This window comes from Spinacia oleracea, chromosome 2 (genome assembly GCF_020520425.1).
Source record: "Spinacia oleracea cultivar Varoflay chromosome 2, BTI_SOV_V1, whole genome shotgun sequence".
NCBI classification, from domain to species: domain Eukaryota; kingdom Viridiplantae; phylum Streptophyta; class Magnoliopsida; order Caryophyllales; family Amaranthaceae; genus Spinacia; species Spinacia oleracea.
In genome coordinates, this window is record NC_079488.1 from 32,430,072 (window position 1) to 32,455,731 (window position 25,660).

The 25,660-nt window shown below is 43.9% G+C and overlaps 1 protein-coding gene across 6 annotated transcripts; it reads right to left on the reverse strand.

Annotated features, from left to right (window-relative positions):
- Positions 1–9,595: 9,595 nt before the first annotated feature.
- Positions 9,596–22,624, reverse strand: LOC110774791 (uncharacterized). 6 transcript variants are annotated; one of them, XM_056836680.1, is made up of 3 exons: positions 22,311–22,624; positions 22,150–22,187; positions 9,596–21,181 (listed from the first exon to the last, which is right to left on the reverse strand). In XM_056836680.1, the coding sequence occupies exon 3, from the start codon at positions 17,834–17,836 to the stop codon at positions 15,098–15,100; it is 2,739 nt and encodes a 912-aa protein (XP_056692658.1). In that variant the 5' UTR covers positions 17,837–21,181; positions 22,150–22,187; positions 22,311–22,624; the 3' UTR covers positions 9,596–15,097. The 6 variants fall into 6 exon arrangements, 5 of the variants coding, with proteins under 5 accessions (XP_056692658.1, XP_056692657.1, XP_056692655.1 ...); XM_056836679.1 differs by having other exon boundaries at positions 22,150–22,194; XM_056836677.1 differs by having other exon boundaries at positions 22,150–22,197.
- Between the last annotated feature and the right edge of the window lie 3,036 nt (positions 22,625–25,660).

Here is a 25,660-nt window from a genome sequence, read left to right on the forward strand (position 1 = left end):
AGGAGCAGGCGGCGAAGGACGCCGTTAAGCATGCCTGGGAACATCACATGGAGGAATACGACCTCGCGTGGTTCCAGCGGCGCTTAGAACACAGTGCCGTTGTGTTGGCCGCTGAGCGTCTCGGGCAGCCGTCCCCGGAGTTTGTGCCTTCCCACGATGAAGACGATGCTGCTGCCCCCTGATTTGCTGCCTTGTGCTATGTAACCTGTTTTAGTTAGTGTTCTCCTGCCTTAGGGCAAAAAAAATTACTTTTGTTCTGTTTTGGCGCCGCTAGCGTCTGTACCTTTGTGCCTGCTGAGCACACAACAATTTCTTTTTTTTGTTTTTGATTATGGGCTACTTTTGCACGCCTTACTACGGGCGTTGTTCTATAAGTAGGGTACTTTCGTTGCTTTATCTCGTGTTTTTTTATCTACTTTTCGTACTTTAGTTTTTTCTTGTTAACCATGGTGTTACCAATCAATAGGTATGATCGTCATAATCTTTGACGAGCGTGTCTACTACGATATTGATTGACGCGAGTCAATCAATAGGTATGATTGCCGCTAGACATGCTCGTCAAATGGGCTTAACGACCATGGAATTTGCACAAACGGCGCCTTGTGCCAAGGAAGTTTGTGCCGCCGGACTTTCGGGCAAACAATTTTTGCTCCAAGGTTACTTCTGCCGCGGGCACCCGAGTATGCGCTCGGCCTTATGTGGTTGTCATTATCTTTGACGAGCGTGTCTACTACGATATTGATTGACGCGAGTCAATCAATAGATATGATTGCCGCTAGACATGCTCGTCAAATGGGCTGGACGACCAAAAAAAGGGTACATAACAACCTTTTTCAAAGGTCATTTTTGCCGCAGAGCTTTTGAGCAAACCACCTTTGTTACAAGGTTAATTTTGCCGCAGGGCTTTTGAGCAAACCACCTTTGTTTCAAGGTTACTTTTGCCGCAGGGCTTTTGAGCAAACCACCTTTGTTTCAAGGTTACTTTTGCCGCAGGGCTTTTGAGCAAACCACCTTTGTTTCAAGGTTACTTTTTCCGCGGGGCTTTAGAGCAAACCACCTTTGTTTCAAGGTTACTTTTGCCGCAGGCAACTAATTATGCCGTACGTAAGTTAGGGATTTATTATGTATGCTAGTGTGACGCTAGGCGGTTAGCAGGCACGAACCCCGCTTTTGCACATGGGTTAACCTGCGGTATGTTGTGCCACTGAGGTGAGAGTTGAATAGGTGATCAACCTACAACTTAGTGCTAATCTAGGCCACTTCTTAGGCCTCAAACAATTAGGCTTGTTATGTATAGGTGCTAATTTGGGCCACTTCTCAGGCCGTCATTCAATTAGGCTTTGGTATTCGACGTGCGAGTAATAAAGGATATGAAACAAGTAGAGTAGTATTATTTATAACTTTGCATGGCGAATTTAGCCGGTTAAAAAAGTGATTACTACCCTATTAGGACCATTAGAGGCCGCCCCTTAAGCAACAGATCCTTCTATGTAAGACAAAGCTAGCACACATCTAAAACAAATATTTCTTGAGGTTGTCAGCATTCTAAGTACGCAGAATAGGTCGGCCTTGCATGTCTTGAATGCGGTAAGTTCCATCCCTGACTTCATAGATCTCATAAGGTCCTTCCCAGGTGGGCGTCAGCTTACCCTGTTCATTGGCTCGGCCTTTGGATTCCATTTTTCGGAGGACAAAATCTCCCACTTTGGGCATTCTGTTAGAGACTTTCTTGTTGTATTCCCTCGCCATTCTTATCTTGTACAACTGTTGTCTCAAGGCGGCATTTCCTCTAACCTCAGGCAAGAGATCCAAGGTCACTTTCATCATTTCCCAGTTAGCATTTTCATCGTATAGCATGACTCTCAAGGTTGGCTCACACATCTCTATGGATAGGACCGATGGAGTTCTTTGCCGTGGTGCGGATTGACCATAGACGTTTGGCAACTCATCAGCCCATAGACCCTTGGCTTCGTCAAGCTTCTTTTTCATCCCTTTAGAGATTTTTTTGTTGAACGCCTCAACCTGGCCATTGGCTTGGGGACGTCCAACAGAGGCAAAACAGCTGTGTATGCCATGGTCCGCTAGCCATTCTTTCAGCTTAGGCGTCTCAAACTAAGGCCCATTATCAAAGCCGATAGACTGTGGAATTCCAAAATGAGTCATGATATTCTTCCAAATGAACGCTCGTACATCACTGGTTTTTATATTCTTGAGTGCTTCTGCCTCCACCCACTTGGTGAAGTAATCTACAACAACAATGACATAACGCCTCCCTCCAGTAGCGGCAGTAAACGGGCCTAGGAGATCCATTCCCCACTTGGCAAACGGAATTGGACTCGTGATGGGTGTCAGAACTCGAGCCGGTCGATGTATTAGGTGAGCAAAGCGCTGACATTTGTCACACTTCTTGACTAATGAGATTGCATCATCCTTAAGAGTCGGCCAATAATAGCTAGTTCGAAGTGCCTTTTCTGCCAAAGCCCTTCCCCCAATATGAGAGCTACACAGTCCCTGGTGAAGGTCTTCTAGAATTTCTTTCCCCTTTTCATGCGTCACGCATCTCAACAAAGGGCGGGAGTAGGCCTTTTTGTAAAGAGTGCCGTTCCACATCTCAAACAAAGAGCATTTCTTTTGAAGTTTTGCCGCTTGCCTTGAGTCTTCTGGCAAGACTCCATTCATTTTGAAGTTAATTATGCCATCCATCCATGTGGAGGTCCTGTCCAGAGTTTCTACCTCCATTTGCTCGATGCTTTTATGTTCCTTTACCTCCCAGAACACGTGACGAGGGGTATCACAAGACGCGTAACTGGCCAATTTTGACAAGGCATCGGCTTGGTTATTTTCTGAGCGAGGGACTTGCCTTACTTCAAAGCTTTTCAGTGGCTCACTTCTTGGTGGACGGCCTGCATATACTTAACCATCATCGGTTCCCTTGCCTCGTAGGTTCCATTGACTTGGCTCACAATCAGTTGAGAGTCAGATAGTGCTAAGATTTCTTCGGTGCCGACCGCTTTACACATTTTAATGCCACAAAGCAGGGCTTCGTACTTGGCCTCATTGTTGGACGCCTGAAAGTTAAACTGCATAGCATACTCAAAAGTATCCCCTTCTGGTGATTGACAGATTATCCCAGCTCCACATCCATTCTATGTGGACGAGCCATCTACGTACAGTGTCCACACTGTCTTTGTATTCTTGGCAAAGTCAGGCCTCGTCATTTCAATAATAAAGTCGGCACAAGCTTGCCCCTGGATGGCCTTCCTAGGCTCATAAGTGATATCAAAGGCATTCAGCTCTATAGCCCAATTCAGCATTCGTCCTGACGCCTCTAGCTTTGTGAAGGGCAGTTTAAGAGGTTGATCTGTGTAGACCATTATCCTGTGGGCTAAGAAATAAGGAAGAAGTTTTTTGCTGGCCATGAACAAGGCTAAACCAAACTTCTCCACTGTAGGGTATCTAATTTCAGCGTTTTGAAGGACATGACTGACAAAGTACACTGGCATCTGTATTCCCTCCCTCTTTGTCAGTAGAACGACACTTAGCGAGTGTTCAGTTACGGCAAGATACATGTATAAATGATCTCTTAATTTTACCAGTGCCGCCTCTGCTTCAAACTTAGCCTTTTTCCTGACTGCTCTAAAAAAGTAGTGACACTTGTCACCGGCTCTGGAAAGGAATCTGCCCAGGGCGGCCAGACAACCTGTGAGCCGCTGGACTTCTTTTACTGTCTTTGGTGAGCTCATATCAATTACTTCCTAGATCTTGTCCGGGTTGGCTTCGATTCCTCTTTCATCAATCAAGAAACCTAAGAATTTTCCCGACGTTACTCCAAACACACACTTATTGGGATTCAGTCTCATGTTGTAAGCCCGAATAGTTTCGAATGTCTCCCTCAGATCAGCTATATGTGCCGTTCGCTGCTTACTTTTCACAATCATATCATCAATGTAAGCCTCAATGTTTCTGCCGAGCTGCTTGGTGAACACAGTGTTAATGAGTCGCTGAAAGGTGGCCGGCGCATTCTTTAAACCAAACGACATTACTTTGTAGCAATATAGACCTTGTTCAGTAATAAACGACGTCTTTTCCTGGTCGTCTGGCCACAGGGGAATTTGATGAAACCCTGAGTATGCATCCATGAAGCTCATCATGGCATGCCCCCGTCGTAGAGTCGACAAGCCGGTCAATCTTTGGCAATGGGAAACTGTCTTTTGGACATGCCTTATTGAGGTTGGTGTAATCAACACACATCCTCCAGGTGCCGTTCGGTTTCTTGACAAGGACCACATTAGCAACCCAGTCGGGGTACTGACTAGGCCGAACAAACCCTGCATCCATCAACTTTTGTATTTCCGCCGCTGCCGCCTGATTTCTATCTTCCCCATGGTTCCTTTTCTTCTGACGAACCGATTTAAAATTTGGGTCCACATTCAGCTTATGGACGGCCACATCAGGATCAATACCCGGCATTTCTTCAACTGTGAAAGCAAAGATATCTTCAAATTCTCTCAGTAGGTGGACCAACTCTGCCGCCAGCGGGTTGTCAGGGGGAATTCCGATGGGAACTACTCTGTCTGGTTTGTCTGTATTTAATACCACATTGTAATGAGCCCCAACAGGCTCCGGTCGTCTTTCTTCCATATGCGCAGCTGAGATAGTTAGTGTCTCTTTCAGGGATTTGGATTGTGTGCCGCCACACTTTCGTTTGTTTCCCTGCGTGTCTTTCTCTTCACCAGGCCCCCATGCTTCCGGACTCAAGGTGGTTAAATAGCAGTCTCTAGCCTGTTGCTGGTCACCATGTATGGTGCTGACGCTCCCATCATCACAGACAAACTTAAGGAGCATCAAGTGAGTCACAATGACGGCCTTTGCCCTGTTCAAGGTAGGACGCCCCAAGATAATGTTATATGCCGTCAGATCTTTCACAATGAGAAAACGGACGTCCATTTGACGAGATTCTTTTTTATTTCCCATCCGCAGAGGGAGAGAAATGATGCCGACTGGATGGATGACACTACCTCCGAAACCTATAATGGGATAGTGACTTTTCTCAATCTTTGTGGAATCATGTTGCAGCCGGTTCAAGCACTCTAGACTAATTATATCTGACGAGCTTCCTGTGTCAACCAAGATACGCCTAACCCTCAGATTGGCGACCTTCAACTCAATTACCAACGGATCGTCATGCGGGGTGGCTATTTTCCCTCGGTCGGCCTCGCCGATTTCTACTTTTGGAAATGGGTCGGCTGTGGCCTTGGCATAATCTTTCTGACCCCTCATGGTTGGACCACCAGCGGCTAACCCTCCATATATGACGGCCACAAACTCTAGGTCAGTACGGTTCCCATCCTCTTCTGAGGGAGGTGATTTGTTCTTTTTGTAGAACGATTTTCCAGAACCTCCCGTGTTTCTGCTAATATAACTCTTTAGGAATCCTTTAGCGGCTAGGCCGTCTAGTGCCCTTTTTAGGCTCTTACATTATTTGGTGTCATGTCCAATGTCACTATGAAAGTGACAATACAGCTTGGGGTCCCTGCTTTCTGGTGGCGACTTCATGGGAAATGGCCGGTCAATCTCATATTTGGACCCAACGTCCATCAGAATTGTGTACATGTCAGTGTTTTACTCAAATCGCTCCCGGTCATAAGTTCTGGACCTCTTCTGGCCTGCCGCCCCGGGAGTCCTGTCTGACTCCTTTGCAATAGCCCACGTCTCGTTAGGCCGGCTCTTCTTCTCAAATTTTTCCTTTTTTGCTGCCGGCTCAGCGGTATCACTTCCTCTAGGATCTTTCGGGACGCTGCAAATTTCTGTTGCGCGGATGAAGGCCTCAGCCTCATCTAGCACTTCTGCCATGGTTCGGACGCTTTTCTTTACCAGATCAAACTTGAATGAGCCCTATTTAAGCCCTCTAATGAAGTTATCAAATGCTACACCATCCGGCAAATCTGGAATTTGCCCGGCCTCTAAATTGAATCTCTTCACATAGCTCCTCAGAGACTCGTCTTTCTCCTGCTGAATTCTACTCAAATGCATGCTCGTCTTCTTTTCTTCCTTGTGGGCCATGAACTGGGTAGAAAACAATAACTCGAGCTCTGAAAAAGAGCGAATGGTTCCAGCTGGAAGCCTCTCAAACCACTTAGATGCCACTCCTTTGAGTGTACCTGGAAAATACTTACACCAAGTTGAGTCAGTTGTTCCTTGAACGTACATGTGATGAAGGTAAACTAAGAGATGCATGTCTGGATCTGTAGTCCCATCATAGGCATCAATGTTGGGCAGCTTAACTTTGGGTTCCCTTGGTTCTCTCATGATGTTATCTGCAAAAGGGGTTGAATGTCCTAGAGCCATGTTGGACACTCCCTCCTGAATGTGATACACGGGATCCTGGTACCTTGAGTACGGTTCCCGCCGAGAAGACTCACGACGGCAAGTCTGTAGAGTAGGACGAGTGGCCCTGGACGCGTCTGACTCAAGTGCGTGTAAGTTGGGTGAGGGAGAAGTCTATCCAGCATGACGGGAGTCGACCCGGTATCAGAAAGTTCAGATTCAGAATCAGGTACCTGTTTTGCATGTGGTTGCTCACGTCCTCGAGACGTTTCGCCGACCAACCGTTGTGGCAGTCGGCGTGGTAGGTAAGACAGGGTCTGATTTGCTGGCGGCAGCCTCCTGACGTCCTCACCTATCTGCCTAGTCCAGACGTTCGGGAGACGCAGGGACAATGACGGCCTGTTATCCGCCGGCCTCTCATGATTGGCAGTTGCGGTTGTGGTGTAGATCAACATGCTCTTCTGCACCTCAGCGTTGACTGTCTTGCCCATATCAGCCTGGAACTCAGCCAATATAGCTCGTAGGGCACCCACGGACACGGGCATGTCTGGATTTTCCTCAATTACTGTGCCTGACCGAGGATCTAGGTGCCCACCAGGGGGAGTGCGGTTCGCCTGCTCGTCCTCCTCACTGAGCACTTCCACCTCGGCGGCATGACGAGGTGTGTGCCCTGCTGCAAAAATCTGGGCGGCATCTCCAGTGATTCTTGGAGACGGCGTATGCTGCTGCTCGGTCGACGTTTCCCTTTCCATCGGTGGCCGTTCCACCCGTGCAGGCCGCCCAACATCATTTTCTTGTCGTTGCTCATCCATACTACCGTACCTCCCCACAGACGACGCCAAATGTTGTGGGGTTTTTCCGGGAGACTAGATTTGGAGATTTCCGGTAGCCAATGTTAAAGCAAGAGTATTTTTTAGAGAGAGAAAGTAGAGAGAAGGCAGAGCAGTAAATGTTCTTGATTGTATTCTGATTGTGACCCTTTTTTCTAGGGAAATGGGGCTATATATAGTACTAGGTTATTGTAGGAATAACCTAACATTCCTTTACATGATTGGCTGAGGTATGAGAGGAGGACACATGTCCTTCCCTCTTACAGTTTCCTGGCCCTTTTAGGCATAAGTGGGCTGTTTGGGCCTTTGTGCCCATCATAGGATACTTGCTACCGTGAGGGGGTCGAAAAAGCACGAGGCTAATGCGTGACCTCGTCCCTCGTGGGTGTGACGATTCTTTTTATTCAATCAAGTGTAATTGGATTTCCTGTGAGTTTACACCCAATTGACTAGTAATATAGGAGTCGCCATTCAGTTTTTAACGACAATGAGAAAAATTGACAAAACCCGGTTATCGTGACATAAAGGGAGTGCAATTATGTTTGACCACGACGGCCGTAGGTTCCCTTGTGATCCCTGGTGTGGGGATCTCTCAACATACACCCGCAAGGTAGAGATTGAGGGTTCGGGGGACTGTAACTACCGAGAGGAGTACTTCGCTCGTCGATCACTCCAGAGGCAGGATATCCTTGCTAGCTCAGCATAAATAATTGAAGGGACATGCGTTAACTATTAAACTAATCTGAGTTTATTTTAGCAATATGCAACATATAATACTAGATCGATCACGATTATCTGATTTAAGTAGCATTAAGGGACCTAGCATGATAATCCAATTTCCCGAAAATATTATATTTGTTAAGCGTGATAGAACAATCAGATTTAGTTAGTTTAACAGTTCATAAAAAGGGTGAGGAAAGCAATTAAATCATCGAGAAGGGACACATTACGACGCACCCTTGAGAGGTGCGTCACGGTTCTCAGAAAACTAACCACTTTGACTTTGCTATTTCTCCTTTTATTTAACGAATCTCAATTATGGGACAGGATACGTTCTGTTCGATTTATGGATCGATTGCGACAGAGCGCGTGAACGATTTCGCAGCGTGAGGCTTAGGCTAAGGGTTGGAGTCAATACTCAGAATATAATTGTGTGTTGTTGTGTGTTCTTTTCACGTCGAATTTGGGGCTGTATTTACAGGGAAGAGTTCGTGGAAAGATAGAATTGCAGAGTTCTAATCCATAAAGAATTAGGAAAAAACACGTACCCAGGTATTTTCAGCGCCCAGGCCTGGGCGCCGAAGATTTTGGCGCCCAGAGCCAGGCGTTGAAAATAGGGTCTTGGCCGTTTTCTTGGTCAGATTCGGATTCCTGAAATCCGTAGAGTTTGAGACTTAATCGAGTCTTTTAGTGCATATCAATTTCATGACGGAATGCGTCTGGGCCTGTTACGAACTCTAGGCTCGTTAGGATTTTAATTAATACGTAACTCTTATTTCCGAATCATATTAGGAATAGGATTCTCGCAGTTTTCTATCTCATTTAGGATTTATGTCGGAATGCAACACCTAATTCTGACAGGTTTCTATCTTTTATGACTTGCCACTTTTAGAAGCTACCCTTTACGGCAGTTACTATTTTTAGCAGGTTTCCATAAATAGCAGTTTTCTGTAAATATCAGGTTTCGGGTGAAATGAAAAGGGGAATTGAGATTCGTTTATTTTAAGGAGATGCGTTGTCAAGTGGAGATTTATGCTTTCATCATCGAACCTTTCCCTTTCGGGAATGGGGACAAAAGTAGGTGTCTACAGTTAGCCCCCACTTTAACTGAGTCTTGGAGTAAGACGATGGTCAAAGTATTAGACGGAGTGCGTCACACAAGCCATGGTGTATGTGACCTTTTTTGCGAGGGTCTCACGAGCCCCCGGGTGATAACATTTGACTTAAGGGTCATCACTTGAAATGTCGACATATCCCTCACATGTCATTGGGATTTGTCAACTGATAGTATAGAAACTTCCTCACTTTGTCATTGGAAGGATTTAAAGGTGCGTAGAAACTCCCTCACTTTGTCATTGGGAGTAGCTACAGATGTTTTCAAAATCAAAGCTATAAAGTGTAATTGGGCCTGTCCAAGCCCAATCACGATGTAAAAATGTTTTTAAAGATTCTCATTTTCAGGGCTAGCCAAACGAGAAAACCCCCTTGTTTTTATGGGACATAAATCGAAGGAAAATCCAGCACATCGCTCTTTTTTTGGAAAAAATGGAAAACCAATCCTTTTAATTTTTGGAAAAGGGAAAACCAGAAAAAGTTATCGCTGCAGCGACTAAGGACCTGCACGGTTAGTGATGCAGACCCCGCCGGCTAAAGATGGCGAGCCTGTCCGCTAAGGGTGGACACCCCGTCCGATAGAAGTGGACGAATCTGTTTTTGAATTTTGAAAATAAGGACCTACGCGGTTTGTGACGTAGACCCCGCCGGCTAAAGATGGCGAACCTGTCCGCTAAGGGTGGACACCCCGTCCGATAGAAGTGGACGAATCTATTTTGAAATTTGTTTTGTGTTTTTTTTTTTGAAAATAAGGACCTACGTGGTTTGCGTCGTAGACCCCGCCGGTTGAAGATGGCGAGCCTGTTTCATTTTGTTTTTGAAGACTTCATTTTTGGAAAACTGAGGACCTGCGCGGCTAGTGACGCAGACCCCGCCCACTGATGGTGGGCGAGCCCATTTTTGAATTTCTTATTTTGCCTACGTAGAAGGGCTTTTGTGATTACAACCTGTTGGTGGGTCGCAATATTTCCTGATCAGGTGTGTCCTATAAGTGGGTCCACACTGTGTATATTTTTAACGATATTGCAAAATACCGTTCTTGGGAAAGAAATATCAAGATAACAGATATTTTACACAAAATAGGGGATTGCGCGTGCCCGACAGCGAATATTCGCTGTCTGGGAAGCATTTTCAGCGCCCAGGCCTGGGCGCGAGAATTTCTAACGCCCAGAGCTGGGCGTTGAAAATGCGAAAGGGAAGACGGGTCTTTAAATTCGCGGACCGTCTCCTTCCTTTCCCATTTCCACCATTTTCGCTCAAGCTCCTCATCTCTTTTAACTGATTTCTTGCTCGTTTCTTCACTTTTCTTTACGAATTCTACTCCAAATCACTTCCTAATCTTCCCAATGTAAGTAATCTTCAGTAATTTTGAGCTTTTTTTGTCAATTTCAATATTTTTGTCAAGTATTTTTATGCATGAAATTGATTTGGGGGTTTTTGATTTTGTGCCCCTTTCCTTCAATTAGATAGTTGGAAATGTTCCTCATAACATGTTAATTAGTTTGTGCATGTTAATTTTCGCAAGTATGTTGATTCTTGTTGAATTTGGGCATTTTCATGCTAGCCCCCAAGTATACCTACGACTCTAGTGTTTTCTTACAATGTAGGTGTTCTTGGTATATTGCTTGCGTTCCTCATAATTCATGAATGACAAATTATAGAAGAATTTTCACTTTGTTGGAGTTAATTAAAAAAATTTACTTAGGGAATTTTTTGCTCGATATGAACTTAGTATCATGTCTTAGGGAACAAAAAATTGTATGACTCCATTTTCTGAGCGGAATGCACTCCCTTAGTGATTGGTGTGAGTGCCAGTTTTGTTAAAGGTATAATGCCTTATTGTATTATTGATCAGCATGCGTGACGAGTCGTCACCTCCTCCTAGTGGCCACGAGGAGCGTGGCATGACGCGTCAGTCTACTGGCGCGGGTCCCCTATGGGTGGGCCCTGAGCTCTACGACGGTCGTGATCTGCACTACGACCTAGAGCACCACGTGACTTCCCGCCTTCACGCGAGGAGAGAGACTACGGTTCGTGGCTATGGCGCAGCGACGAGTGAGACCGTTTTTAGCTTCCTGAGCTCGGACGCCCATGCCTTGGTGAGGGCGAGCTCACTATTTCCGGTGGTCGAGACCTTCTGGGAGATACTGCAACTTAACATCTCCCTGTCCTTTCTGCGGTCGTTCATGAGGTGGTGGTGGGATACCACCAACACCTTCCATTTTCCTTGGGGCGAGATGACGATCACTCCTGAGAACTACACAGCTTTGACGGGCTTGACTTTTACAGGGAACCCCGTTCGTCTGAGGTCGGATGGCCCATCGCCGACTGTTGCTGAGGGTACCAGGCTCCTGGGCTCGTGGATGGGTAGGAGATTACCTTCGTACCAGCCCCGTGGGATACCTTTCGCTGACCTGATGTGGGCCTTAGAGCATGGGGTAGAGGAGTCGCCTTCGAGACAGGCTCGGTTGTTCTACCTCCATTTTATTACTTCCACTTTTCTATCGGGTCCGACTGACACCTTTGACCCGAGGTGGATAGGCATGGTGGAGGACGTGTCTACACTGGGTGACTATCGCTGGGGCGATTTGGGCTATGCAACGCTTGTCGGCCAGATGAGTTTGTCGGTGCGCGACTCAGACCCGAGTAGACGTCACTTTGTGATTACATTAGCGGGAGTGCCGCGTTTGATCGAGGTATGTGCCTAGACTTTCTTTTGTTTTCTCGCTTTTACCGGGCCTCTTTTCTTGATGTTTTATTGTCTTTCTTTTTTGCAGCTGTGGGCCTTTGAGAACTTACCTTGGCTGGCTCCCCGAAAGGGGCAGAGGCCTTTGGAGTACCCTGCCGGTCGTCGTTGGGGTTGGAAGAAGAAGCTGACAGTGCGTCCACCGCCCGATACCGTGTGGGATCTCATTCGGGACGGGAACCCTGAGCATGTGCAGAATCTTATCCTCTATCTTGTATTTCGTCATTCTTTTTATTTTCTATGTGCGAGATCTGACCGTGTTTGTACAAAAACAGGTGGTTTGGACCCCATGGCTATCTTTTAGGGGTACTCATGCTTCGGTCAGGGATAGTTATGTCCTGAGCCAGATGCGGGTCTTGTTCGTTGGCCGCCGGGACCCTGTCTGGTACCTGGGAGAGCGGGTACGCATGCAGACGTTCGGGGCTTTTTCGGTGCCTAGGCCTCCGCCTGCGACCATGCTGTCTACTCGCTCGATAGGCGATTCGTGGAGGGTCCACTCGAGGACTGGCGTGCCGGCGACGGAGTTGGTGATAGAGGGAGCTAGCTATTACCAGTTTATCCAGGATTCTCTTCGTCTCCCGGAGCCTGGCGCTGTAAGTTGCCCTCTCTTTTCGTATTGATTTTAGTGTTTTCATGCTCGTGCCCATGTGTTTATGTCTACGTGTTTTGTGCAGGAGTATCCTGACCCTTCGTTGGGGGGATGGGTGCTTCCCGATGCTCGGATCTCGTATACCGGAGAGAGTGGATCCGAGATTGTGGAGACTTTCCCGGAAGACCGGGTTTTCCATGCTCCGCTCCCTGAGGGAGTACAGGCGGTATGCACCTTTTATTTGTGCACTCTTCTTATATTTTTTCTCTCTTTTTTTTACTAACATTCCTGTTTCAGGTTCCGGCCCGTACGGCCAACGCGATGGTGGGGGTGATCAACCGGTTGAAGTCTGCGTTGGTTCGAGCCCGATCTGCACTTTCTTGCAGGAGCCCCCACTCTACTCGGGTAATGTGCCCTCTTTTTTCTTTTGATATGTACCTTTTGTTTGGCTTTCGGTTACTCACTCTCTTTTTTGTCTTTTCTTGTTGATGGGTGCTGGACGCGCCGGGGCCGACGACGCGGGTCCCTCGGGCGGGGGACACGGTCGTGAGAGAGAGAGAGAGAGCACGACACTCGCCCCTACGGCATCGCCGTTCCGACGCGGGGGTGAGTTCTTCCGGGGAGAGGTCCGAGCCGGAGCGTAGGCGACGTTCCGTGTCGGTGGCCCGAGAGCCTAGCCCCGAGTTGCAGTCACAGCCTCATTTTTGGGGTGATTCTAGCTGGAGGGCCCTCATACCACGGGGAGTGGAGTGGATGGACCGGCGAGCCTTGGAGACATGGAGCCGATGACGAGTCTTAGGCTTACCTCCTGTTTTGTACATATTCATTCTTGTATTCCGCATGTATATATATTTTTTGCGATTTTTGGTGCAAGAATGATTTGAGCCTTCCGTGGGCTTTGTTTTAAAATATTATAGTAATATTAGCTTTCTAAACCAACGACGAACTTTGAAAAGGGAAAGACTTTCGTAAAAATAATGAGTTCATACAAGAGTGCACACATATTTTTAGACTAACCGACTACTTGGGGTATTACATATGCATGTTCACTATTTTTTTGTTTTTTGCCGACTCGTGTCATACTCTTTTGTTGGGCTTGTTCCTGAAAATTCTTTTTGCTTTGTTTTTCATTCTATTTGGTTTTTCCCGTGCATGGGTTAGGGTATAGTGCCCTTTGCAATATCCTTTCTTCTTGATGCGTTGCATGACTTTATTATTTTTTAATTTTTTTTGGACCGAATCTTTTAAAAGATTTGCCTATGTATCTTGTCAGAATCAGGTCGCGCGTAGTTCTAGCTTTTGAATTTTTTTTGAAAGGGTGTTCATTACACGTCTGCTTCCCCCCCAAGTGTTCGTGGTTCTTTTGATGGTTCGAAAAAGGAGTACGAACACTTGCAGAATCGGGAGGATAGGTGGCAAGAGAGAATGACGCCCGTTCAAGGGCGAAAGAAATATCGGCGCCCAGGCCTGGGCGTGAAAAATAACAGCGCCCAGACCTGGGCGTTGAAGTTTTGTCCTTCGCTTTTCCTACTTTATCGAGTTTTATGCCGTTTGCTTAGAGTAATGTACAGAATGCTTGCTTATGAGTCTTAGCGTGTTTTATTAGATGCCTTAACTCCGGACCGGACTTTAAATATAGTACTTTTTCAATTGGTCTAAGTTCGTGAGGTTAGCGAATTCCGCTCCATCTATGTCAGCTAGTTGGACTGCTCCGCCAGGTAGGATGGTCTTTACAAAATATGGTCCTGTCCAGTTAGGCCGGAATTTTCCTCGAGGGTCCGTAGTAGGTGCGCGGACTTCTTTTAATACAAAATCGCCTTCTTTGATATTTCGAGGTTTGACTCTTTTGTTGAATTTCCTTGCGATGCGCTTTTGATACACTTGCACGTGATGTAAAGCTCTCAACCTCCGTTCGTCTAAAAGGACGAGCTCGTCGTACCTAGCTTGAACCCAATCAGCTTCGGGTAGCTTGCTTTCTAGGACGATCTGGAGGGAGGGAATTTCCGACTCGATCGGTTGAACTGCTTCCATTCCGTATACCAGGGAGTAGGGTGTTACTCCAATGGAGGTGCGGATTGAGGTTCGATAGCCCCATAATGCGAAGTGTAATTTGTTGGGCCAATCCTTATAATTTTCGGCCATTTTTTCGATTATGACTTTAATATTTTTGTTGGCCGCCTCTACTGCGCCGTTCATTTGCGGCCTGTAGGGAGAGGATTTATGGTGTTTGACATGATATTTTTCGAGCAGGTCTTGGACTTCGGCCCTAAAGTGGGAACCTTGGTCACTTATGATTTCTTGTGGAACCCCGTATCGACAGAATATGTTCTTTTCTAGGAATCGAGCGACATGTTTGGCCGTTAATTTTGCATAGGAGACTGCCTCTACCCATTTAGTGAAGTAATCAATTGCGATTAAAACGTACTCGTGTCCCCCTACGCCTGTTGGTGTTACTTTGCCGATTATATCTATACCCCAGGTGGAAAAGGGCCATGGAGAAGTGAAGGTGTATAGTTCTGGGGGAGGCAAATGGTTAAGGTTACTGAAGATTTGGCATTTTGGACAAGTTTTTACAAAGTGATGGCAATCGGTTTCCATAGTGGTCCAATAGTACCCTGAGCGGGATATTTTTTGGGATAGCATTTTTCCATTCATATGGGGTCCGCACACGCCGTTTTGGTGGACAAAAAGTAACTTGATTTTATTCGGCGTGTATTTGTACAGTTCTCCTAGAATTATGCTGTATTGTGAAGCGAGGAGGCGTAGGGCCTTTTATGCTCGCGGGGAGGTGTTTGGGGGGAATTCCCCACTTGTCTTGTAACGAAGGATGTCCGTGTACCATGGTTCTTCTTCGGTGTTTTCAGGTTCGGAGTCTATGGCACAGCAATAAGCCGGCTCTTTCCTTCGCTCGACCCGAAGGGTCATTCCGTCCCATTCATTCGGGATGTTGAGCATTGAAGCTAGCTTCGCTAGTGCATCCGCGAATTGGTTGTCGTCTCTTGGTAAGTACGTATACTCGATTTTTTCAAATTGCTCGACTATTTGGTCTAAGTGAGCTTGATATTTTGAGAGACTAGTGCTTCGGACCTTCCATCTTTTGGATATATGGTTGATTATTAGGGAAGAATCCCCGAAGACTTGTAGATGTTTGACTCCGAGGCTAACTGCGGCCTCTAGCCCAACTATGCAGGCCTCGTATTCGGCGGTGTTGTTTGTGGCCTCGAAGTCAAGTTTGACGGAAATTGGTATGTGGGCCCCTTCGGGACTGACTAGGAGAACTCCGACGCCGCATCGTTTCTGGTTGGACGCGCCATCGAAGTATAGTGTCCAATAGTCGTCTCGTATCATCAGAAGTTCCTCGTCGGGGAGGAGGTAAGTTTTCGTGGTTTCCTCATTCGTGGCATGCTCGGCCAGGAATTCGGCTACCGCTCTTCCTTTGATTGTTTTTTCTGGCATGAATTTTAGGTCGAATTCTGAGAGCATGACTAGCCACCTGGACAGGCGATCATTTACGGCGGGCTTTTCGAACATGTATTTTAAGGGGTCTAGTTGTGACACTATATGAACAGTGTGGGCCAATAGGTAATGTCTGAGTTTTTTGGATGCCCAGACGAGGGCGAGGCAGGTTTTCTCAAGTTCTGTGTATCTCGTCTCGTACTGTATGAACTTCTTGCTCAAGTAGTAAATGGCTCGCTCGGATTCATGTACACACTGTGAGAGCATAGCCCCGGCTGCAGTATCTTTGACGGTTAGGTATAGGCGTAAAGGGATTCCGGGCAAAGGCGGGGAGAGGACGGGTGGTTTGCTTAGGTATTCTTTGATTTTATCGAAGGCAGTTTGGCATTGTTCATCCCATTCGACTTTTTCTTCTTTTCTTAATTTTTTTAATATTGGCTCACAAGTCATAGTAAGCTTGGAAATGAACCTACTAATGTATTGCAGCTTTCCTAGGAAGCCCCTTATCTGTTTTTCAGTTTTTGGTGGGGGCATTTCGGTAATGCCTTTGATCTTAGATGGGTCAATCTCGATTCCTCGCGTACTAACAACATATCCTAGCAATTTTCCCGAGGTTACCCCGAACACACATTTTTGTGGATTTAGTCTCATGTTATATTTCAAGATTCGGGTGAAGAACTTTTTAAGTGCCGGGAGGTGACCGTGCCGGTCTTTAGATTTGACGATCATGTCGTCCACATAGACCTCGATTTCTTTGTGTATCATGTCATGGAGTAACGTGGTGGCTGTTCTTTGATAGGTGGCCCCCGCGTTTTTCAAACCAAAAGGCATTACAATGTAACAATATGTACCCCAAGGGGTAATGAAAGTTGTTTTTTCCATGTCTTCTTCTGCCATGAGTATTTGATTATATCCGGCGTACCCGTCCATAAAGGAGAGGAGCGCGTGCTCTGCGGTGTTGTCTACTAGTATGTCAATGTGAGGTAGAGGGAAGTCATCTTTAGGACTGGCTTTGTTGAGGTCTCGAAAGTCTACGCACATTCGCACTCGTCCATCTTTTTTAGCTACGGGGACAATATTGGCCACCCATTCTGGGTAGTTGGAGACTTTTATAAAGCCAGCGTCTAATTGTTTAGTGACTTCTTCTTTTATTTTCAAGGCTATCTCTGGTTTGAGCCGCTGTAGCTTTTGTTTTACTGGCGTCATTTTGGGATCTAGCGGAATTTTATGCTCAGCGATTTCTCGATCTATTCCTGGCAAGTCTTTGTAGGACCAAGCAAAGACACCCTCTAATTCCCGCAGAGTGGAGATTAGATCGGCTTTTTCAGTGGGAGTTAAGGTGAGGCCAATTTTAATAATTTTAGGATTTTCTTCTGTTCCAATATTTACCGATTCCGTGTCCTCAATTATAGGAGTTTTGAGTTCTTGTTCACTTACAGCTTTTATTAGTTCGGTATATTCCTCTTCTGGCTCTTTTTCGTGCTCATTAGTGGCGAGACATTCTGCATTATTACTCGGATTTTTAAGCGGCACATACTCAAAAGTTTTGTTTATCTTATTAAAATCATGAAGCATTACATCAAAAAGATCTCCCGGAGTAGAGATTTCCGGGTCTAAACTATTTTTGGGAGGGGTTACAATTTTTCTAGGTTCGGACTCGGAGTCAGACTCGGATTCAGACTCTAATTCTTCGTACATCGGACCCTCTCCCGCAGATATCTTGAACTTCATCCCACGAGCATTAGTCCATTTGAAAGTCTTGCGCCACCCTCGTTGGATTTGGTCATCTTTTGAGGGTGATGGAGCGATCAATTTAGTAGGATCGAACACTTTATCTTGGAGAGCTAATGCCATAATTTCTGTTTCATTCTTCGCTCTTTTCTTTTCTAACCCAAACAATAGCCCGAAAGCATGTGAGTTGGGGAGCGTTTTTGGCATAGCACGATTCTTTGGTGCGAGTGGCCTTTGAGAACGTAAAGGGTCGTGTCCTAGAGCATGCATCTCTTGGGATTGTGCGACCTCTAGGTATAGATGTTCGGGATGTGCTTCTTCCATCGCGTTCTTTGATGGCTATCACGGACAGGTACTCAGGGGCCCTGCATTATTGTTGTGGAGTAGGAGACACATTAGTTTGTTTCGTGAGTCGGTTTTTTAGACTTTCTCTGACTACCCTTAAGTCGGACAAGTATATTTGGACCGCTATGTGTGCACTTTGAACTCTTTATATTTTCGAAAATTTATGCCCGTGTGACATTCATAATTATTTGCATGGTCGACTTTTAGTGTCGAGCATTGCCGTCGTAGGAGGCCTAACAACGACGCAAAGAGTTATTAATTTTTTTACGAGTCGCTTTTGGAATCGAGTGCTTTACTTACGCCCTCGTAGCAATTCTTTTTACGAACATTTTTTGTGCTACGTATTTTCCTTTTGCGCGGGCACCGAGGCTGCTGCGCCTGACCAGAACGCCAAGCAGCAACTTCAGCGCCCAACGAGGGGCGTGAGAAATTCTGGCGCCCAGCCAGGGGCGCTGAAAATGCGTCCCTGACTGGTGCTCGATTTCTGTTTGCGTATATTTTTTGTTTATGCGACTTGATTTTGCGCGCTTGTCTTATAACATCCTTTACGCGTTGTACAGCGTTTGTGGGATTCGTTATGGGCCATCCCAAGCGTCGCTTATTTTTGTGGCGATCGCTCGGGTTTGCGGAACGCGTATTTCGGTATAACTCTTTGGCAAATTGGTTTATGAATGTTTGGGCAATTTTTAAGGTCGTTTGTCTTCTAGCATTATTTGTCTAGCATTATTTGTACGCACAATCATAACATAGTCACATAGTTCGCTACACATAACTACTTTACAAACGTGGATTTGAAAATTAAATATGTCACGTAGTTTATGATAGGTTTCTATGGGTAGTATTTGTGCCTGGCTTGGTACCGCTTCTATCGTAGATCCAACACATTCCCCGGTCGAGGTAGTGTCTTCAACAGACGAATTTCGCCCAAGAGGCCAACCCGCAAGTGCAAGCCAAGGGGGCATGCAGGCGAGAGGGACCTAATGAGCGAGCGATTGGGTTCGGGATAGGTGTACTACCTACACAAGTACCGAGTGGGCAACATGCGCGGCGTATGCACCCCCCTATTGGCGAAAAAAGGTATCCTTAGTCCCAACTCCCGAGGGAGCCGAGATTCGTTGTGTGGTTCTGCCCGTTCACATTAATATGCTGATTTTCAGGTCGTCCCAACTTGATGGGGAAATAAACGCGGGGTAGGATCGTTTCACCCTTCGGCTATTTTGATTACCTACAAGCACGAGTATTTCCTTCACTATCCCCAGTGGAGTCGCCACTGTGAGGGGGTCGAAAAAGCACGAGGCTAATGCGTGACCTCGTCCCTCGTGGGTGTGACGATTCTTTTTATTCAATCAAGTGTAATTGGATTTCCTGTGAGTTTACACCCAATTGACTAGTAATATAGGAGTCGCCATTCAGTTTTTAACGACAATGAGAAAAACTGATAAAACCCGGTTATCGTGACATAAAGGGAGTGCAATTATGTTTGACCACGACGGCCGTAGGTTCCCTTGTGATCCCTGGTGTGGGGATCTCTCAACATACACCCGCAAGGTAGAGATTGAGGGTTCGGGGGACTGTAACTACCGAGACCAGTACTTCGCTCGTCGATAACTCCAGAGGCAGGATATCCTTACTAGCTCAGCATAAATAATTGAAGGGACATGCGTTAACTATTAAACTAATCTTAGTTGATTTTAGCAATATGCAACATATAATACTAGATCGATCACGATTATCTGATTTAAGTAGCATTAAGGGACCAAGCATGATAATCCAATTTCCCGAAAATATTATATTTGTTAGGCGTGATAGAACAATCAGATTTAGTTAGTTTAACAGTTCATAAAAAGGGCGAGGAAACCAATTAAATCATCGAGAAGGGACACATTACGACGCACCCTTGAGAGGTGCGTCACGGTTCTCAGAAAACTAACCACTTTGACTTTGCTATTTCTCCTTTTTATTTAACGAATCTCAATTATGGGACAGGATACGTTCTGTTCGATTTATGGATCGATTGCGACAGAACGTGTGAACGATTTCGCAGCGTGAGGCTTAGGCTAAGGGTTGGAGTCAATACTCGGAATATTATTGTGTGTTGTTGTGTGTTCTTTTCACGTCGAATTTGGGGATGTATTTATAGGGAAGATTTCGTGGAAAGATAGAATTGCAGAGTTCTAATCCATAAAGAATTAGGAAAAAACACGTACCCAGGTATTTTCAGCGCCCAGGCCTGGGCGCCGAAGATTTCGGCGCCCAGAGCCATGCGTTGAAAATAGGGTTTGGGCCGTTTTCTTAGTCAGATTCGGATTCCTGAAATCCGTAGAGTTTGAGACTTAATCGAGTCTTTTAGTGCGTATCAATTTCATGACGGAATGCGTCTGGGCCCGTTACGAACTCTAGGCTCGTTAGGATTTTAATTAATACGTAACTCTTATTTCCGAATCATATTAGGAATAGGATTCTCGCAGTTTTCTATCTCATTTAGGATTTATGTCGGAATGCAACACCTAATTCTGACAGGTTTCTATCTTTTATCACTTGCCACTTTTAGAAGCTATCCTTTACGGCAGTTACTATTTTTAGCAGGTTTCCATAAATAGCAGTTTTCTATAAATATCAGGTTTTGGGTGAAATGAAAAGGGGAATTGAGATTCGTTTATTTTAAGGAGATGCGTTGTCAAGTGGAGATTTATGCTTTCATCATCGAACCTTTCCCTTTCGGGAATGGGGACAAAAGTAGGTGTCTACAGCTACGTATGCCCCTTAGGTATAAATACAATACATACATTTATACGTACATAAATACAAATACATATACTTTGTAGATAGGTAGACTGATACTTATACTCCGGAATAGACATCGTATGCTTTTTGCTTACGGGGCGTAATACGTGCCACGTGTCACATCTTCATTGGTACACGATGGCACGGTAATTTTGCCCACAACACACACACTTTTCATAGTTCCTTTTCAGGTATTCCTCTCAAACACAAGACTAACTTAAACCTCAAAAATCAAAATATCTCCTTCTGACTAAATACATTCTTCATTTAAAAAACGTTTTGAATTAACAAGCATAGACTCAGTTTCAGAGATTCGAGATTCAGGAGTGCAATAACCAAGTTACATCCAATCCCAGTCAAACTAAACAGCAACAGAATCAAAATAATGATTATTATCCGTAAATTAAGGCAAGGCAATGAATCAAACAAGAAATAGATGGAGTATTGTATAGCTTAACTGCCACCATATGTTTTGCAAGAGATGATATCACCGTGAGATTAGTGCTAACTGCCACCATATGTTTTGCAACAGCAGCATGCCTGCAATAAGAGCATAACCATGCAAGTATCAGACTAGAGGAAACAAATTTTAGGCGTGCGAATTCAGCATTAATAACAGTCCACTAATATGAATTCATTTTGCAGTATATATACCACTAAAATATCTGAAAAACTCGGATAACTACATTCGCAAGTGTTGGATGCCTTTTCCAGGGAACCACAAAGAAATGAGAACATATATCTATTATATATGCATATTAATCCACCCTTGATTTTCAGAATCTAGTTTATAAACCTAAGTGCAATCCATTCTTGATTTGAGGATTCACTAACCCAATTGCAGAGGAAATCTATTCTCTCAGTGTCCGAGCATTCAACGTGGTTTCAGCACTAGTGAAAGTCTTTGATACGACAACAACTAGATTATCAAATGAAAAATCAGTATATCAACAGATAAATTGCCAGTAGCAAGACTAGAGAAGCATAAAACAACACTCGCCTAGCGTAATCTCAGGGTTCAATCCAGAGATATTTTTTGCAACTTCAACTGGATCAACATTTGCCAGACTGCAGCATAAAAATCAAAAGGACACATCAGGCCCCACAACAACATATGTTACATGAGAAAGAATGTTGGACCTTTATATAATTTGGTAAAGACAACTTAAAATCTACTTCATACATCTTATGCTGAATTTTTTTCTAGACCGGATGGTGGGATTAGAAAATCAACCTCCATACACACAGCTGTGAGTAGATAATACAACCCAAAAAACCAATGAAAATAAGGAAAATAGTATCAAAAAGGTCTATCACTCTATTGGGTAGGAGTGAAAGAGAAATAAACGCATTGGAACATCAAATTACAAATAGAAACCTTCAAATTCACCCGTAAAACAATAAACGCATTGGAACATCAAAATCAAATGTAATTAATCAAAATTTTGGAACATCTTTCTCAAAGTCTTGGAAAAAAAAAGAGTATGAAGAAGAAGATTAGTACAGACATTAACTCCGACCGCGCCCCTAACCTCGCCGCTGACCTCTGTCACCTCCTTCGACCAACGACGAAGGTAAATAAACAAAAAAACAAGTTAGGGATTGAATGCTATTATTAAATGACTGAATTGGTCAAAGAATCAATATAAAAAACTGAATATTTAATTACCTATACTCACTCTAACCTAAGAAACGGCGTAAATCTCGTCCACATTGACATCGATTCGCCGAAAGATAGAGAGAATGTGAGTTGAGAACTTGAGTGTATAGCGTTTTGGGGGAGATGAACTTATAATTCTGTGAATCCTGACTTAGTGGGATCAAGTCTCCATAGCCATGGATGCCGAAGAGATGAAGAAGAGAACAAAGAATTTGTGAGAGAGGAGAGAGAATGTCCAGGGTCTGTTTAGTTTTACGATGAAGAAATTTGGGTCTGTTTTATTTTTACTAAGGTATGCTGAACCTTTCATAAGACAAGCCCAATCCAAGCTTCCCTAGATAATAAAAAGTATTATAAATAATTGCCAGATTTAACAATTATAATGTTTTAAAAAAAATTGGTCTCCAGCCAAAACAAAAACGTGGTCAACTATTGTAAGTTTTAAAACTGAAATTTTAAAGTGTTCATAAATTAAAGTGTTACAAACAAGTGTTACCTTACATCAAAGTATTATAAATTAGTGTTACCTAATATCAAGTGTTACAAACAAGTGTTACCTGATATGAAAGTGTTACTAAAGTGTTACGTATACATCGTATAATTTTACAAATTTAAAAGTGTTACCATTTGGTGTTACCTAAGGTCACTTTTGTAAGATTTAAAACTGAAATTTTAAAGTGTTCACTATCCTCATCCATCTGAGTTTCTGTCTCATTATCTAATCCTGTATGGTTGATGTTTTCCACAGTTTTACCATCATCAAAACATTCCTCCGCAAGCTCTATAATCGTGGTTATAATCTCCAAATCATATCTTGATGAGCGGCATTTATGTCGCTTTAGGCCGAGGATTTTATAGAATTTTATTATGGTTTTTGATAGTTTTGTATAGTTTTGTATAGTTTTGTATAGCCATGGATGCCAAAGAGATGAAGAAGAGAACAAAGAATTTGTGAGAGAGGAGAGAGAATGTCCAGGGTCTGTTTAGTTTACGATGAAGAAATTTGGGTCTGTTTTATTTTTACTAAGGTATGCTGAACCTTTCATGAGACAAGCCCAATCCAAGCTTCCCTAGATAATAAAAAGTATTATAAATAATTGCCAGATTTAACAATTATAATGTTTTAAAAAAAATTGGTCTCCTGCCAAAACAAAAACGTGGTCAACTAATGTAAGTTTTAAAACTGAAATTTTAAAGTGTTCATAAATTAAAGTGTTACAAACAAGTGTTACCTTACATCAAAGTATTATAAATTAGTGTTACCTAATATCAAGTGTTACAAACAAGTGTTACCTGATATGAAAGTGTTACTAAAGTGTTACGTATACATCGTATAATTTTACAAATTTAAAAGTGTTACCATTTGGTGTTACCTAAGGTCACTTTTGTAAGATTTAAAACTGAAATTTTAAAGTGTTCACTATCCTCATCCATCTGAGTTTCTGTCTCATTATCTAATCCTGTAAGGTTGATGTTTTCCACAGTTTTACCATTATCAAAACATTCCTCCGCAAGCTCTATAATCGTGGTTATAATCTCCAAATCATATCTTGATGAGCGGCATTTATGTCGCTCTAGGCCGAGGATTTTATAGAATTTTATTATGGTTTTTGATAGTTTTGTATATGTTGCATTATTATCCCCTTATTCCATCTATGAACTTTTCAGGTAAAAATGTTGAAAATGATGGAAAATGCTTGAGAATTGCTCGAATAGATCTCGTGCGATCGCACAGATTTTCTGTGTGTTCGCACGAGTCAGCAGAGTTGCCTCTAAAGTCAAGCAGGCTCGTGTGCTCGTGGCCCAGGCGTGTGTGTTCACACGAATTCGGAAAATCGATGCAGGAACTATGTGGGAATTCGTGCGATCGCACCGAAGAAGAGCCCGCTCGCACAAAATTGGAAAACCAATGCAGGAACCATTTGGGATTTTGTGCGATCGCACCAAAGAGGAGCCCGCTCGCACGGAATTTTGGTGGGCTCGCACTGAATTCTCGTGCGAGTACATGAAGATATATGAAAATTTGGCTAAGTCAGGCCCGTGCGATCGCACGGTGTCTGAGCACGATCGCACGGATCGAAGGAAGAAATTCGTCGCTGAGCTCGCTCGCATGGAATCACAGCTCGTTCGCACTGATGCGATCACAACTGGGTATGCCCGTTCGCACGGCTGCGCGGGATTCCCTTTTTGAGTTTAAATCTCTTATTTTTAGGGGTTAGTATAAATAGAATTTTCTTTATTTTCATTAAAAAGTTAATTTCAGAAATAGATTTTAGGAAGTTTTAGAGGTTTTGCTCTTCAAGCTAGTGTTCTAGAGAGAGAAACTCATTGATTTCAAGCTTCAAATGTGTAATTCCTTCAACTCTTCTCTTTTTCTTGCAATTTAATTCTTAGTTTCTTAATTCTTGCTCTTGCTTGTTGTTGATTGTTCTTCAATTCCTTAATTTCTTGAATTCTTGATTTCATTGATTGAAGTTACTTTGATTCTCAATTTCTTAGTTGATTGTGCAATTGAATTCTCAATTCTCTCCTCCTACTCCTTCAATTTCATGCTTGCTAGCTTAGAATTAATGGATTGCTTAATTTCTAGAATGTGTAGTGAGTAGAATTAGGTTCGGGAAAGGGGAGAATCTAGGGGCTTAATTAGGGGAAATTGTTGATTGATTGTTGGTTGATTCATGTGATTAAATATGATTTGATGATAGGACATCCATGCTAGTTGATTGGTAGTTGCAAATGCTATTCGATTAGATTCTCGTGGAACCATAGGATAGGTTTGGCGAGAGATTGTGGGCCTATCTTGTGTGATCAAGTAGTGGTGCCTATTATATGCTAGTTAGTTTAATCTAGGATTAGGCGAAAGCTCTTCCGTGGATTAGACGCTTAGCGTTCCCTATCCGAGAGGTGGCGGGTTCGTCTTTAGATGCTATTTGCCTATTCATCATTTCGTTGCATGATCATCATTGCTAGATAGTTGAATTCAATTCCCCCGATTTCACTAGCCTATCCCCGACTCCCTAACGTTTCCCTTTCTTGATTCAATTTCGCATAATTCTTAGTTTTAGTTTCTTAAAAGTGACAACTCAAAACCAAATTCTTGTTCGAACTAGATTGACATTCAAACTCGATAACCACCATTTCTTTGGGACGATCCTTTTACTTACCGCTAGCCGGTTAGTTGAGTGGTTTTATAAATATTATTTGAATAGGTTGTTTTCTATCAACGACGGAAAATACACTTATCAAAAATGGCGCCGTTGCCGGGGAATGGCATCATTATTTGATTTTTCATTCTAGTTCTCTACACTAGTTCATTTTTCATTTTCTTTTTTTTGAAAACCAAAAAAAATGGCAAATTC

Coding starts and splice junctions, on each gene's coding strand:
- LOC110774791 (XM_056836680.1), bottom strand. CDS start 17,836: ATGGAAGAAGCACATCCCGAACATCTATACCTAGAGGTCGCACAATCC.